Here is a 13,236-nt window from a genome sequence, read left to right on the forward strand (position 1 = left end):
TGCAGTGATTTTTCTGTTCAATTAAGATCACTTGAGTGGCCATTGATCATAAATGGTTTTCCAAATTTGGGTAAGACCCATTGAGCATTTCTACTCATATCTGTTGAGTAAACAAATTTCTATTTAGAGTCAATTAAGTTATAGTGGCTTGTGGCTTATTTTTTTATATGAGAAGGGAGTAGCAATTTTTGCTAAAAGCATGAAGGTTTAGTGGAACCACAGATAACTAGAATGTTTAGGTGAATGTGGTATTCTCTTTGGCTGACTTTTACGTTTTTAGTCAACTGTTATCCAAAAGGTGTTTTTGTTTATTTGCTTAAATACTTGTTCTGCAAAATTCTTTCCAATATATTGGATCACTTTCTTGACTCAGTAACATGTATTTTATAGATTTTAACCTTTTGTTGATAAAGGTCTACTAAGGCATTATTTATAAACATAGTTTAGGAAAGTGGTTTTCAACTAGGGGTGATTTTGCCTCCCTGGGGACATTTGGCAATGTCTGGAGTAATTTTTTATTGTCATGAATGGGGGTGGGAGGGAGATGGTACTAGCTTCTAGTGGATAGAAGCCAGCGATACTGCTAAACATCCTTCAATGTACAGGACAACTCCCCACCACAAAGAATTACTTGAATACAGAGTGTCACTAGTGCCAAGATTGAGAAACCCTGGTTTAGAATTAATAATAATTTTGCCATCGTTGCAGATGTTAAAACATATTTGTCATTGGGATTGAAGTTAATTCTGAAATACTTTGACTAGAACTTCAGAATTTTTTGGAACAGACATCTAGCCCTCAAAATGATTGCTTTGAGGAATATTCTGTTTATCTGGATTTCTTACGTCTGGAATGTTATTTTTTAAACAATTGGTCCTGTTTCTTTTTAGTTATTGCACAAATGTGTGTATTTCAGCTCTCCATCACACACACATTTTGCATATTCATTGTAGACAGGGCTCATGACATAGCAGATTGTAGGAGTGATTCACATGTGCTCTGTGAGGTTATAAGTTGTTTCTCTGGTAGCAGTGAAAGAAGATGATTTGAAAGGAGTAGAGGAAGCCTTAGTGAAACCAAGACTTATGAACTAAATCTCAAGTTGTGCTGCCCAAGAGTGAAGAGAGCAGGTTGTTTAAGATAAAGACAGTATGGACAGTATATCCTTTCCTTAACCCAGGCATTGTTTTCCCTTCCGAAATGTCAACCCAGGCAGTGCAGACTTAAGTTTGGCTCAGCTGGTGATAGCTTTTCCCTTTTCCCATAGCTTTGAATTACAGGCATTCTCACAGCTGCCTTCCATCTAGATCTTACTAGTGTGTTTTCTCTTTAGCTCTTTGTGGGTTCCCCGCTGCAAGTACCTGTTCACACTGTCAGAGATTATCTCTGGTAAGAGTGAGTTCTGTACTTTAAGTGAGGGTAAGATCATCTGTGCTTAGGGAGAATGTTACCTGGAAAAGGAAGTGTGCTTTGGAGCCAAAGCTTGGGAGAAAGGCAGTGCATATCTGATCTAGAACTGTTGCCTCAAGCTGATTTAAAAATCAATCACATCTTTAAAAATCAACTTATTTTACAGCACTGTGAATTAAAACTTGTTGTGAAATTATTATTCACACTTTTAGCTTTAACTTTTACGATCAGCTTTTTTGTTTTTAAAGTAGATTTTCCTTTGGCTAAAAATGAAGGCCCTTGAACATGGTTTTTTTTATTGTTGTTTTTCCTAATAGGTCCACCTCCCCAGCAGGACAGCATCATTCTCCTATATCTTCTAGACATCACTCATCTTCCTCACAGTCAGGATCATCTATTCAAAGACATTCTCCTTCTCCTCGTCGAAAAAGAACTCCTTCACCATCTTATCAGAGGACAATAACTCCACCTTTACGACGCTCTGCTTCTCCTTATGCTTCACATTCTCTGTCTTCTCCTCAGAGAAAGCAAAGTCCCCCAAGACATCGCTCTCCAATGCGAGAGAAAGGGAGGCATGATCATGAACGAACTTCACAGTCTCATGATCGGCGTCATGAAAGGAGGGAAGGTATGCGCTGTACTTTATCTTTATTTTTTTTAGAGTTCTTTTATTTAAGTAGATATTTTCTTTATTGAAAAGTTGGGCATTCAAATTTATTATTATAAAGAAAGCTTTGTTCTATTAAGTCTCTGTAACAAGAGTTCTTGAGGACAATAGGAGGTGCTTAATGACATGGGAATGTAAGCTACTAAATATATAGTGGGCATTTATATATATATATATATATATATATATATAAAGTTGGTGCTTTCTTTAAGTTAAGATGTTTTACTTGAGTACTCTTGAGTTCTAGAAATTTTTGGCTGTCTCATTCTCAAAGCATCCCTCTAATTACTTAGTTAATTCTTTAAAAACAACAAAGAGCTGAAGGAAAGAAAACCAACAAACCAGGGGGCAGAGTTTGAAAACATCAGAAGTGTTTCGATAAAGGAAGTGAGGGCTGGGGGAACATTCAGAAGGTCAGTGCAAACCAAGTGCCAGTTTTCCTGGTGTAACTCAAGAAAGAAGTAAGCAAAGCAGTTTTCCTTTCTAGTCCCCTGAGAATTAAGTTAACTTTGGATTTACTCCTCCCTGTTCAAGCTGAGATGCTATTAATACCTGGCAGTACAGTCTAATAGCTCTCATCTCTTTCTGTACTTGTCTAAGCTTCTCCTTGTTTATTTAACTTAACACATCTTTTTCCTAACTTCTCTTGAGTTAGTTTTTTAAGGTAATGAGTGTTCAGGAAATACTTGCTTCCTTGCAGCAACATTTCTGTTTAATATGCATTTTAGAAGCTTTTATGAGTGTAGTACAGCAGTCTCCTATGAAGCATGTTGAACTTAGTTGTCTTCCTATCAACAGTGCAAGCAGTAATTAATCAAGTTCTTTTATTCAAGAAAATGATGGATGTATAGGTAGGGACCGGAGAGAGCACCTGTTTTATATATTCCTTGTGTACATGATTTTGGAACCAGATCAGCACAACAGTATTTATGGAATGTTGGTAAGATGAGAAAATTCTCTTATACCTATCTATTAATTTTAATAAGATACTTGACAACTAGAGTTGACCAGAAATATGGTATACATTTAATCACTGCTTTATTGAATGAAAATTCTTTAATATTTCAAAACATAATTATTAAACATACTAATAAAGGGGAAATTTAGTATGCAGTTGAGTCTTACAGGAATAACTTTTTGTAGTAAGAGTGGCTTATATTATAGGAAGATTCCTTTTAATAATAAACCACGTGTGTTTAGGTTCTTTTAAGGAGTATGTTTCTTTAACCTTACATGCAAAAGATGTGGCAGATGTTTTTTCCTCTCTAGTTAGATGTCGTTTCCTGAAATAAGGATAATTTTAGTGGAAGGATGGGGAGGTAGGTAAAGAACAAAATATAACTTGGTGTTTTTGTAAAGACTGATGGGGGCATCATGAAAAAAGTCTTAAGTGAAAAAATTTCTAAGCATGGTTGGTATTGGAGGAGGTCTAGAGGTGATAGATTTGCACAAAAAGTGATGAAGACATCAAATCCTTGCCTAATGCTTCCATTCTTGAATGGCATTTGTGGATATAGCCATATGGACAAAGTAAATTGGCAGGGGAGATAAATTACAGATGAGAATCTAGGGGGTTTTGTGGATATTAGGTATTTGGGTGCTTGAGAAAGTCCATGGACCTAGGGACTGGGGACAAAGAGAAAAGGAGGTAAATTTACAATGTCCTAGGCATAAAGCTGCTACAGTTGCTGAAGTAGCCTCAGATCTTGGGGCAGTTACAGGGTGTAAGCGCAATTTATGAAGGAATTTGATAAAAAAGGCAGGGTTTGTTCTTTGAGGTTCTGTTGTTACTTCTTTGACTTCATACCAGATTTATGCTGTAATTAATTTATATCTAATCTAGGCATATCTAAAAAATAGTTTCTGATCTTTGCAAATTCCCGTGAGGTATACGGTTGACTAAGCCATTTAAGCTCTGGGCCTCTATTTCTTCATTTACACAGTGGCAAAGTTACATTAAGTAATCAGTGGGGGTTCGTTCCAACTTTTTAAAAACTGAAATTATTTCTTTATTTTTCTATGAAATGTGAGAAAATGGTTTAAGTAGAGAAAGCTTTAGAGACGGGAATGTGAGTCCATTAAACAGCTTAAGAAAAGAAAGGGAGAATAACACTATTTCTTTTCTGGCCAGCTTACTAAGTGTAGACCACTCTCAAGTACTTTTAAGTACATTTGAGGTGGTCACATGTGGTCTCATCTAGCCTAATAGTTGGTAGATGATTAAAGTCACTGTGTGCCTCTGGATCTAAGAGTGGTTTCTAAAAAATACGCCATCAAAGATATGAGGTCAACTTACTTGTTTCAGTTGTTTAAGATCTGTAAGTATGTGGTGGGGGGAGATTATGTTCAAAGTTTATCCAATCAAGAACATAATTATCCAATTGTTAATAAAATTACCTGTGAAATTTCAGCTTACAGATGGTTTTAATTTTATTTTTCGCCCCTGTTTTCTCCTTTTATTTTCTGCAAAGAACATGAATTACCATTGTAATAAAATTTGAAAAGCTTTGTATTATGTATATTGTCTAGTTTCCCAAAATTTTGTAAAAGGAATTATGGTTGATTTCCAAAATTGCATTACAGAGACTAGAGGCAAAAGGGATAGAGAAAAGGACACAAGAGAAGAACGAGAGTATGAACAGGATCAGAGCTCTTCTAGAGACCACAGAGATGACAGAGAACCTCGAGACGGTCGGGATCGGAGAGATGCCAGAGATACTAGAGACCGAAGGGAACTGAGAGACTCCAGAGACATTCGGGACTCCAGGGAGATGAGGGATTATAGCAGAGATAACAAAGAGAGCCGTGATCCCAGAGATTCTCGGTCTGCTCGTGATGCCCACGACTACAGGGACCGTGAAAGTCGAGACACTCATCGAAAGGAGGATACATATCAGGAAGAATCCCGAAGTTATGGCAGAAACCATTTAAGAGAAGAAAGCTCTCGTGCTGAAATAAGGAGTGATTCCAGAAATGAGTCTCGAAGTGAAATTAGGAATGACCGGATGGGCAGAAGTAGGGGGAGAGGTCCAGAGTTACCTGAAAAGGGTAAGGTTTTTGTATTGTCAGTGAACTGCATCTTGTATATTTGTATAGAAATAATTAAATTACCTAAGATTTCTTTTCTAAATGTATTATTTCTTACATTCGTTATCATCATTTTGTCAAAGTAATTTTCAGTTAATAGAATTTTTAATCTTCCCTAAAAATTCCGAATATTACTAATGCTAAAGTAGCAAAAGATAAATAGGGCCTGACCTAGAGCCCCGGTTGAATTATTTCCAGTCATGCCTACCATCTTGATTAATGTGGAACACTAAGAAAATTGCTATCAGGCAAAAAAGTAGAGTCAAAAGGAAGTAATTTCTAATAAACAGGTATATAAATGATAAAATAATCATTACAGTGGGGTTAAAATGGTCGACTTTCAAAATTGGTGGTGTCAGAAATGACTGATTTGTTTATTCTTCAGTATTTGTGCTTACTTCAAACCACCTCAGATCGTAACGTATCATCTTGAGCCATTTTTCTTATCTTCCCCTAAAACGCATTTGCCATCACGCAATAACTACCTAGCTAAATGTATTTGTCCTCAAACTGCTTGGACTGAATTAAGCTTTGACCTCTCTCTTCCTCCACTCCCTTCTCTCCCCTCCTCTAAAACACTGCTGCAGAATTCTGATCACACTTACTCTTTTCTGCTGTTCTCTTGGTCTATCCTGGTCGATGTTACAGCTTCATGTTAAGCTGAAGGCCCTCACCTACTCCTTCATAGTTGTCTTGACTTTTCTTGGCTCTTTGCTTTTCAAATACATCTTACAAATGAGTTGTTTTTTAAAATTTCATGAAAAACTGTTGGATTTTTATTTCAAATGCATTAAATTTATCAGTTTATAACTTCTGCTATTAATGTCTCGTACATATTATTCCTGAGCCCTCTCTGTTTTTGTTGTCATTGTAAATGGTACTTAAAAAAATTCTCTCTTTTTTTAGTAATGCATTTGCATGGTTCAAAATTTCAAAGGTACAAAAGGGTATATAGTGAAAAGCCTGCCTTCTACCCCTGACCTGGTTCTCTCTTTTGCCAATTTTGTATGTATCTTTCCCCAAAATACTCTACACAAGCCCATATGTATGTCTCTTATTTTCCCCTCTGGTTCTACCAATATAATTTTTAAAAAAGCAACTATATACTGCACTATAACCTGCTATTTTCATTTAGAAAATATCTTGGAGATCATTCTGTATCAGGCAACTTTATAAACAGCTACCTCCTCCTTTTGTTGCATAATGTCTATTATAGGATATACCATAAAGTTAGTAAGTCCTACATTAGTGGACATTGAGGTGTTCCAGTCTTTTTTGTTTTCCAACAGTGCTTCAGTGATTAACTCTGTACAGGTGTCACTAAATCTTGTCTTTTAAAACATTTCATTTTCTTTTTTTTTTTAAAGATTGGCACCTGAGCTAACAACTGTTGCCAATCTTTTTTTTTTTTCCCTGCTTTATCTCCCCAAACCCCCTGCACATAGTTGTGTATCTTAGTTGCAGGTCCTTCTAGTTGTGGCATGTGGGGCGCCGCCTCAACATGGCCTGACGAGCGGTGCCATGTCCGTGCCCAGGATCCGAACCAGTGAAACCCTAGGCTGCCACAGCAGAATGCGCGAAGTTAACCACTCGGCCACGGGGCCAGCCCCCAAAACATTTCATTTTCTAATGTTTATTGCTGGTATATGGAAATAGAAATTGATATTCGTATTGTAATCTTACCTTGTGATGTTGCTGTGTTTTCTTAGTAGGTCTAGTTAGATTCTCTTAAACATTTATATCAGGGAACAGACAGATTTAGCTCTTCCCTTCTGATTATTATTTATTTACTGTTGACCACCTGATGAGCAGCTCTATCAGTAGTTTGAATATAAGTGGTATAATGGTCTTCTTTGCTTTGTTTCAGATTTTAAAGAATTATTGCTGGCCTTTCACCATTAAGCATGGTGGTTGTAGATTTTTAGCAAGTGCTTTTTATTGTGTTAAGAGCGTCTCCTAATTTTCCCAATTTAGCTAACAGCTTTTGTCAGAACTGTTTTTTCTGTATCTTGAGAAGATCTTTTTACCTTGTTACTTATGTTAATAGATTTTTTTAAAGTTTAGAACTATCCTTGCATTTCTAAGGTAAATGCAGTTTTTTTCGAGTTCTAGAATAGGTTTGTTAAAATTTAATTTTGAATTAAGTTTCTCTGTTTTTAGTTGAGATTGGCATATATAATCAGTGGCACGATGGTACATATTCAACAACTAACTCTTCAGGAGAAAAGTCTTGACTTACAGATTTTGCTGATATCCATGGTATAAATACTCCCATCATAGCAGATATCGAGCTACTAACATGGTGTCACTTAATGTGCAGTTGGGAAGAGATGTGCACAGTTGGTTCTTTCGAGGCAGTGTGAATCATTTCTAGCATTCCATTGCATGGTTTTCATTTTTGTGTTGTCCTTGTTTGGTTTAGGGATCAGAGTTATATTAGCCATATAAAGTGTGTTGGGAAGTTTTGCTTCTTTTTTTCCTCTTCTCTGGGACAATTTATATATGAGTGGTTATCAGTTCTCTGACAGTTTGATGACATTTGTTTGTTAAGCGTCATTTCTCATTTTTCTGAAGTTAGAGCTTTTACTACCAATTGAGTTGGAGTTATAGGTTTAGATTACAGTCATGCATCAGTAAACAACAAGGATATGTTGTAAAAAATGTTGGGTGATTTTGTCGTTGTGCAAACATCATAGAGTGTACTTACACAAACCTGGATGGTTTAGTCTCCTAAACACCTAGGCTAATGGTACTAATCTTATGGGACCAGTGTCGTATATGTGGTCTGTCGTTGACCAAAATGTCATTACGTGGCCCATGGCTGTATTGTAATAGTTATAGATTTCTGTTTTTCTCTTGAAGCAGTTGTAGTAAGTTATATTTTTTCAGGAAATTTGTTTTCAAATTTTTGATATAAAGATGTTCCTAAATGTATTTTTAAATATCTGTTATACCTGTAATTATACTTCCTTGTTTTTTTCCTTGCTCAGTCTTGCCAGAGGTTTATCCATTTTGAGACTTCAAAGAAATAACCTTTGGTTTTCTTTATATTCTTTTATATCTCTTTTGTTCTATTTCATTAATATGTACTCTTAAGTTTCACTCTGTTGTGAAAATTTGTTAATAACCATTCTAAACACTTTCTAAATTTTGATAGTTCTTTTTTGATTCATGAGTTATATAGAAATAGGATTTTAAATTTCCAATCATGGTTTTTAAAATAACTCCCCTCCCCATGTTTTAATTGTTATCAGAGAAGGCTCTGTTTGAAGTCAGTTCTTTGGCACTTGCATTTGTTAAGACTTACTTTGTGGCTCAGCAATCGGTTTTTATAAGTGTTCTGCATGTGCTTTTAATGGTTTGCTTCAAGGTGTCTCTAAGCTCAAGTTTGTTAACCACATTTTCAAATCTACATTTAATTCTTTTAGACTGCTTTTTCTATCATTACAGAGATGTGAGTTAAATCTTCCTCTATCATTGTGGCTTTGTCCATCTGTTGTAATTTGATCACTTTTTGCCTTGAATATTTTGAGGCTTTGCTGTTAGGTACACATAAGGCAAATTATTCCTTTTATCATAAGAGAATGAGTCTTTTTGTCCATAATAGTGCTTTTTGTCTTGAAGATTATTTTGTCACAGATTTCTTTTGGGTGGTATTTGTTTGAAAATATCTTTTTCCATCCTTTCGAACTTTCTGTATCTTTTTGTTTTAAATGTGACCTTAAATAGCTTGTACTTAGACATATGTTAGAAATATGTTGAATCCTCCCATTATATCTGCCTTTATTCTTAACTTTTCTTTCAAATTTTTCATCTCTTTATTTCTTTCACTTTCTGGGTCGTATCCTCAGATGTATCTTTTTTTACTAATTTTCTTTTAGCAGAATCTAATCTGACATTTAATCTTTTCATTCCTAGATGTAGCCCTTTTGTTGCCTTTTAAAAATGTTTTAAGGGGCTGGCCCCGTGGCCGAGTGGTTAAGTTTGCGCGCTCTGCTTCGGTGGCCCAGGGTTTCGCCAGTTCGAGTCCTGGGTGCAGACATGACACTGCTCATCAAGCCATGCTGAGGTGGCATCCCACATGCCACAACTAGAAGGACCCACAGCTAAAAATTCACAATTATGTACTGGAGGGCTTTGAGGAGAAAAATAAAAATCGTTTAAAAAAATGTTTTAAATTTCTTCTTTCTGCTCTTTAATTATTAACATATTCTTTATAGATATTTTGATTATTATAATACCCTGTTATAGTATTAAGAATTATGCTATAATTCTCTCAAGGCTCAAAGCCTGTTATGTGTAAAGTGTGTGTGTAGCTCTGTGCAGTTTTTTTCAATCACTTTATTGAGGTATTATTGACATACAAAAAGGTGCACACATAATATATACAAGTTCATGAGCCTGGACGTAAGTGTACACTCAATGAAACCATCACCATAACCTGTGCCATAAACGTATCTATTACCTGCAAGAGTTTCCTCTCACTCTCTCTATTATTTTTGTGTGTTTGATGAGAACATTTAACGTAAGATCTACCCTCATACCAAATTTTTGAAGTTGCCAATATAATAATACTAACTATGGGCACTATGTTGTACAGTAGATCTCTAGGATTTATGCATCCTGTACAGCTGCAACTTTATAGCCTTTGACTGATACCGCCCTATTTCCCTCTCCCTCCAGCCCTGGCAACCACCATTCTGCTCTCTGCTTCTATGAGTTTGACTATTTTGGATTCTACATATAAGTGGTATCATGTAGTATTTGTCCTTCTGTGTCTGACTTATCTTACTTAGCATAATGTCCTCCAGGTTCATCCATGTTGTCTCAAATGGCAGAATTTCTTTTTTAAGGTTGAATAATATTCCATTATATGTATGTACCACATTTTCTTTATCCGTTCATCTGTCAATGGAAATTTAGGTTGCTTCCATGCCTTGGCTATTGTGAGTTAATGCTGCAGTGAACATGGGAGTGAAAATAGCTTTTCCAGATCTGATTTCAATTCCTTTGGATATATACCCAGAAGTGGGATTGCTAGATCATATGGTAGTTCTATTTTTAGTTTTTTGAGCAACCTCCATACTGTTTTCCATAGTAGCTGTGTTGCCTTGCATTACCATCGCCACAATCAAGAGACTCAACTGTACCATCACAAGACTCCCTGTTACCCCTTTACAGCCAAACCCAAATACCCTCTCCTGTCCCTGACCCCTGGCAACCACTGATATAGCCTTCATCTTACAATTATTTCACAAATGCTACATAAATGGAATCATGCTGTATGTATCCTGTTGGGATTGGCTTTTTCATCCAGCATAATTTCCTTGAGGTTCATCTAAGTTGTTGCATTTATTAATAGTTTGTTCTTTGTTGTAGTAGTCCATGGTCTGATGTAGCATGGTTGTTTAACCATTCACCCATTGAAAGACATTTGGGTACTTCCCAGTTTTTGGCTACAAGTAAAACTACTGTGAACATCCATTTCCCACATATTTTAATGAAAATTTTCAGGCACCACTTAATGTCAACAAAGTACCTTGGTTCTGTATTGGAGTGTTTTCACTATAAACTATAATCAAAGCAATAATGTATATCCATATTTTTCATTATTTTCATGATATTTCTGTGACTTAGATATGAGTCAATTGTTTTTATTTTTTGTTTTGTTGTTTTTTGGGTTAGTTGAGATGTTCTTGCTTTATGAATCCGTTATATAACTTTCTTTATAGATAAGGCAAACTGAGACTTAGTTTACTCAAGTCAGTCATCAGACAACTTGGGTGTTCTGACCCAACATTTAGTATTCTTTCCAACAATGATTACCACGCTTTGGAATACCAAAAAAAAAGCCCACCTTTATCTGTATGTTTTTTGGGAGGAAAGATGGTGACTGATGAAACTTGTTGAATAAAGTATATGTGTTTAAACATTTGTGTGAATATCCTTTGTTTAGGAAGTCGAGGCACAAGAGGTTCTCAAATTGATAATCACAGTAGTAGTAGCAACTATCATGACAGCTGGGAAACTCGGAGTAGCTATCCTGAAAGAGACAGATATCCTGAAAGAGACAACAGAGATCAAGCAAGAGATTCTTCCTTTGAGAGAAGACATGGAGAGAGAGACCGTCGTGACAACAGAGAGAGAGGTTTGTCAAATGGGATATTATTAAATAGTGACCAGCATTCACTGGGAGAATTGTTTGTTTTGAAGAGTATCAATTTGCTTTTTAATATAAGCTATCTTTTAAGATTTTTGCTTGTTCACACATTTGAAACTATTATATTTTCTCTCATATAATCCTCCACGTTTACTTAGTTTAGGAGAGAGTGTCTGAATAGCTAGCTGCCCACACCTATTTGACACCAGAGTAGGTACTGAGGTGTGGTAGGTACTTGCATACTTGCAAGAACTGAGGTGTCACATCTGCTCTATGTCTCTCACCTTAACCAAATAGCTCACAACCCTTTAAAGACTGTGGATGCTTGGGTGCCATTCCAGGCATTTCTGATTCAGGAGATACTTAAACTTTCTCATCTGAGTATCCTGGGCACTCACTCACTAGTTGTGATAAACAGAGACTTATAAGGACTGACATGTTGATGATAGGGCTGGGGGTTGTTTAGAGAAACATTTTATTCCTATTCCTTCCTAAGAATATGTATTACTTGCTTTAACTAATTTTATATTCATGTATATCTTAAGCTAAAAATTTTCTGTTACTATATTAGATCATCTCTTAAGTCAGTTTTGAAGCAAAATTCCTAGAAGGCATTTAAGAAGGGTTATAAGGACTTTAACAAGCTTTTATTATCTGTACATATTAGGGCCTTTAAACGTATAAGATCTAAACACTTTACTAACCTTGGCTGGTTACTAAAGTGAGATTTGCCGTAATTCTGGGATTGGTATAGTATGAAACTTGATGGAGTAGGGAATTGAGTATTGATGCTTCACAGTGGGCTGAATCAAAAAGGTAATACTGTGTCTTGATATGGGTGGTAATGAGAGGAGGACAGAGTCTCTAACACACCATGTACTTTTGGGAGTATAGCTTGAGGTCAGAGTTGGTTGGGTTGAGTTTGTTAGGGTAAGCCTAATGCATTTAGGTTAAATGTTAAATGGAGATATATATGATATCCTTAGTTACAGATGAGGCTGGAGTTTATATGGTCTGTGTTGATATCTGAAATTATTTCTTCCCTAACACTGATTTACCTCTCTTTACTCTCTTTAATCTAACACCATGTCCTGATAATGCTTTTTTTGTATCTGTTATTTTTTTTCTTGTTTTGTATCCTAGTTCAGGTTTTTCTCACCTCCTGCCTGAATTCAGTAGTAACATTTTGTTTCAATTTTATGTTTAGTTCAACCACACGTGTTAAGTTACCAAGAATTTTGATAAGTTGCTCTTTGTATATTCTGACTTAGTATCCTTTACAATTTTATTTTCTTTCCTTTTTGGTGAGGACGATTGGCCCTGAGCTAACATCTGTTGCCAATCTTCCTCTTTTTGCTTGAGGAAGATTGTCCCTCAGCTAACATATGTGCTGGTCTTTGTCTGTTTTGTATGTGAGACACCACCACAGCATGGCTTGATGAGTGGTGTTTAGGTCTGCACGCAGGATCCAAACCTGTGAACCTCAGACCTCCAAAGCGGAGTGTGCAAACTTAACCACTATGCCACCAGGCTAGCCCCTATCCTTTACAATATTAATTCAGAGAATATATATTAAAAAATTCTTTAAAATCCTTTTATCTTTGCAATATCCCTGTGAGTGTAGGTATGAGAAGAGAATTCATGTTTTATAATTTAGGAGATTGGGGCTAAGAGAAGGGTAGTGATTTTTCCAATATTACAGAGGAAGTAACTTCCAGAGCTAGAATTTAAACTCAAATCTTCTGACTGAAAAGCCTGTTCTTTTTTTGTTTTACTTTACTAGAACTATTTGAATAAATATTACTTGTATGATTGAAATAGAAAACTATTTTTGAGTTTAATGGTATATTCTCCAGATGTTTATTGAGTACCCATGCACTTTGCTAGTTTCTTGGAGTGCAGTAGTTCTTGT

At 35.9% G+C, this 13,236-nt stretch overlaps 1 protein-coding gene across 13 annotated transcripts in view; it reads left to right on the forward strand.

The window, feature by feature from the left end:
• ZC3H13 (zinc finger CCCH-type containing 13) overlaps nt 1-13,236 on the forward strand; it is a 98,716-nt gene that overhangs the window by 59,628 nt on the left and 25,852 nt on the right. For all 13 annotated transcript variants that reach the window (XM_014732093.3, XM_014732095.3, XM_014732096.3 and 10 more), the window contains 3 exons: nt 1,728-2,038; nt 4,661-5,125; nt 11,121-11,312. In XM_014732093.3, coding sequence (XP_014587579.1) covers nt 1,728-2,038; nt 4,661-5,125; nt 11,121-11,312 — 968 coding nt within the window. The remainder of the gene's footprint in view (nt 1-1,727; nt 2,039-4,660; nt 5,126-11,120; nt 11,313-13,236) is intronic.

The sequence above is a fragment of the Equus caballus genome, chromosome 17, assembly GCF_041296265.1.
Source record: "Equus caballus isolate H_3958 breed thoroughbred chromosome 17, TB-T2T, whole genome shotgun sequence".
NCBI classification, from domain to species: domain Eukaryota; kingdom Metazoa; phylum Chordata; class Mammalia; order Perissodactyla; family Equidae; genus Equus; species Equus caballus.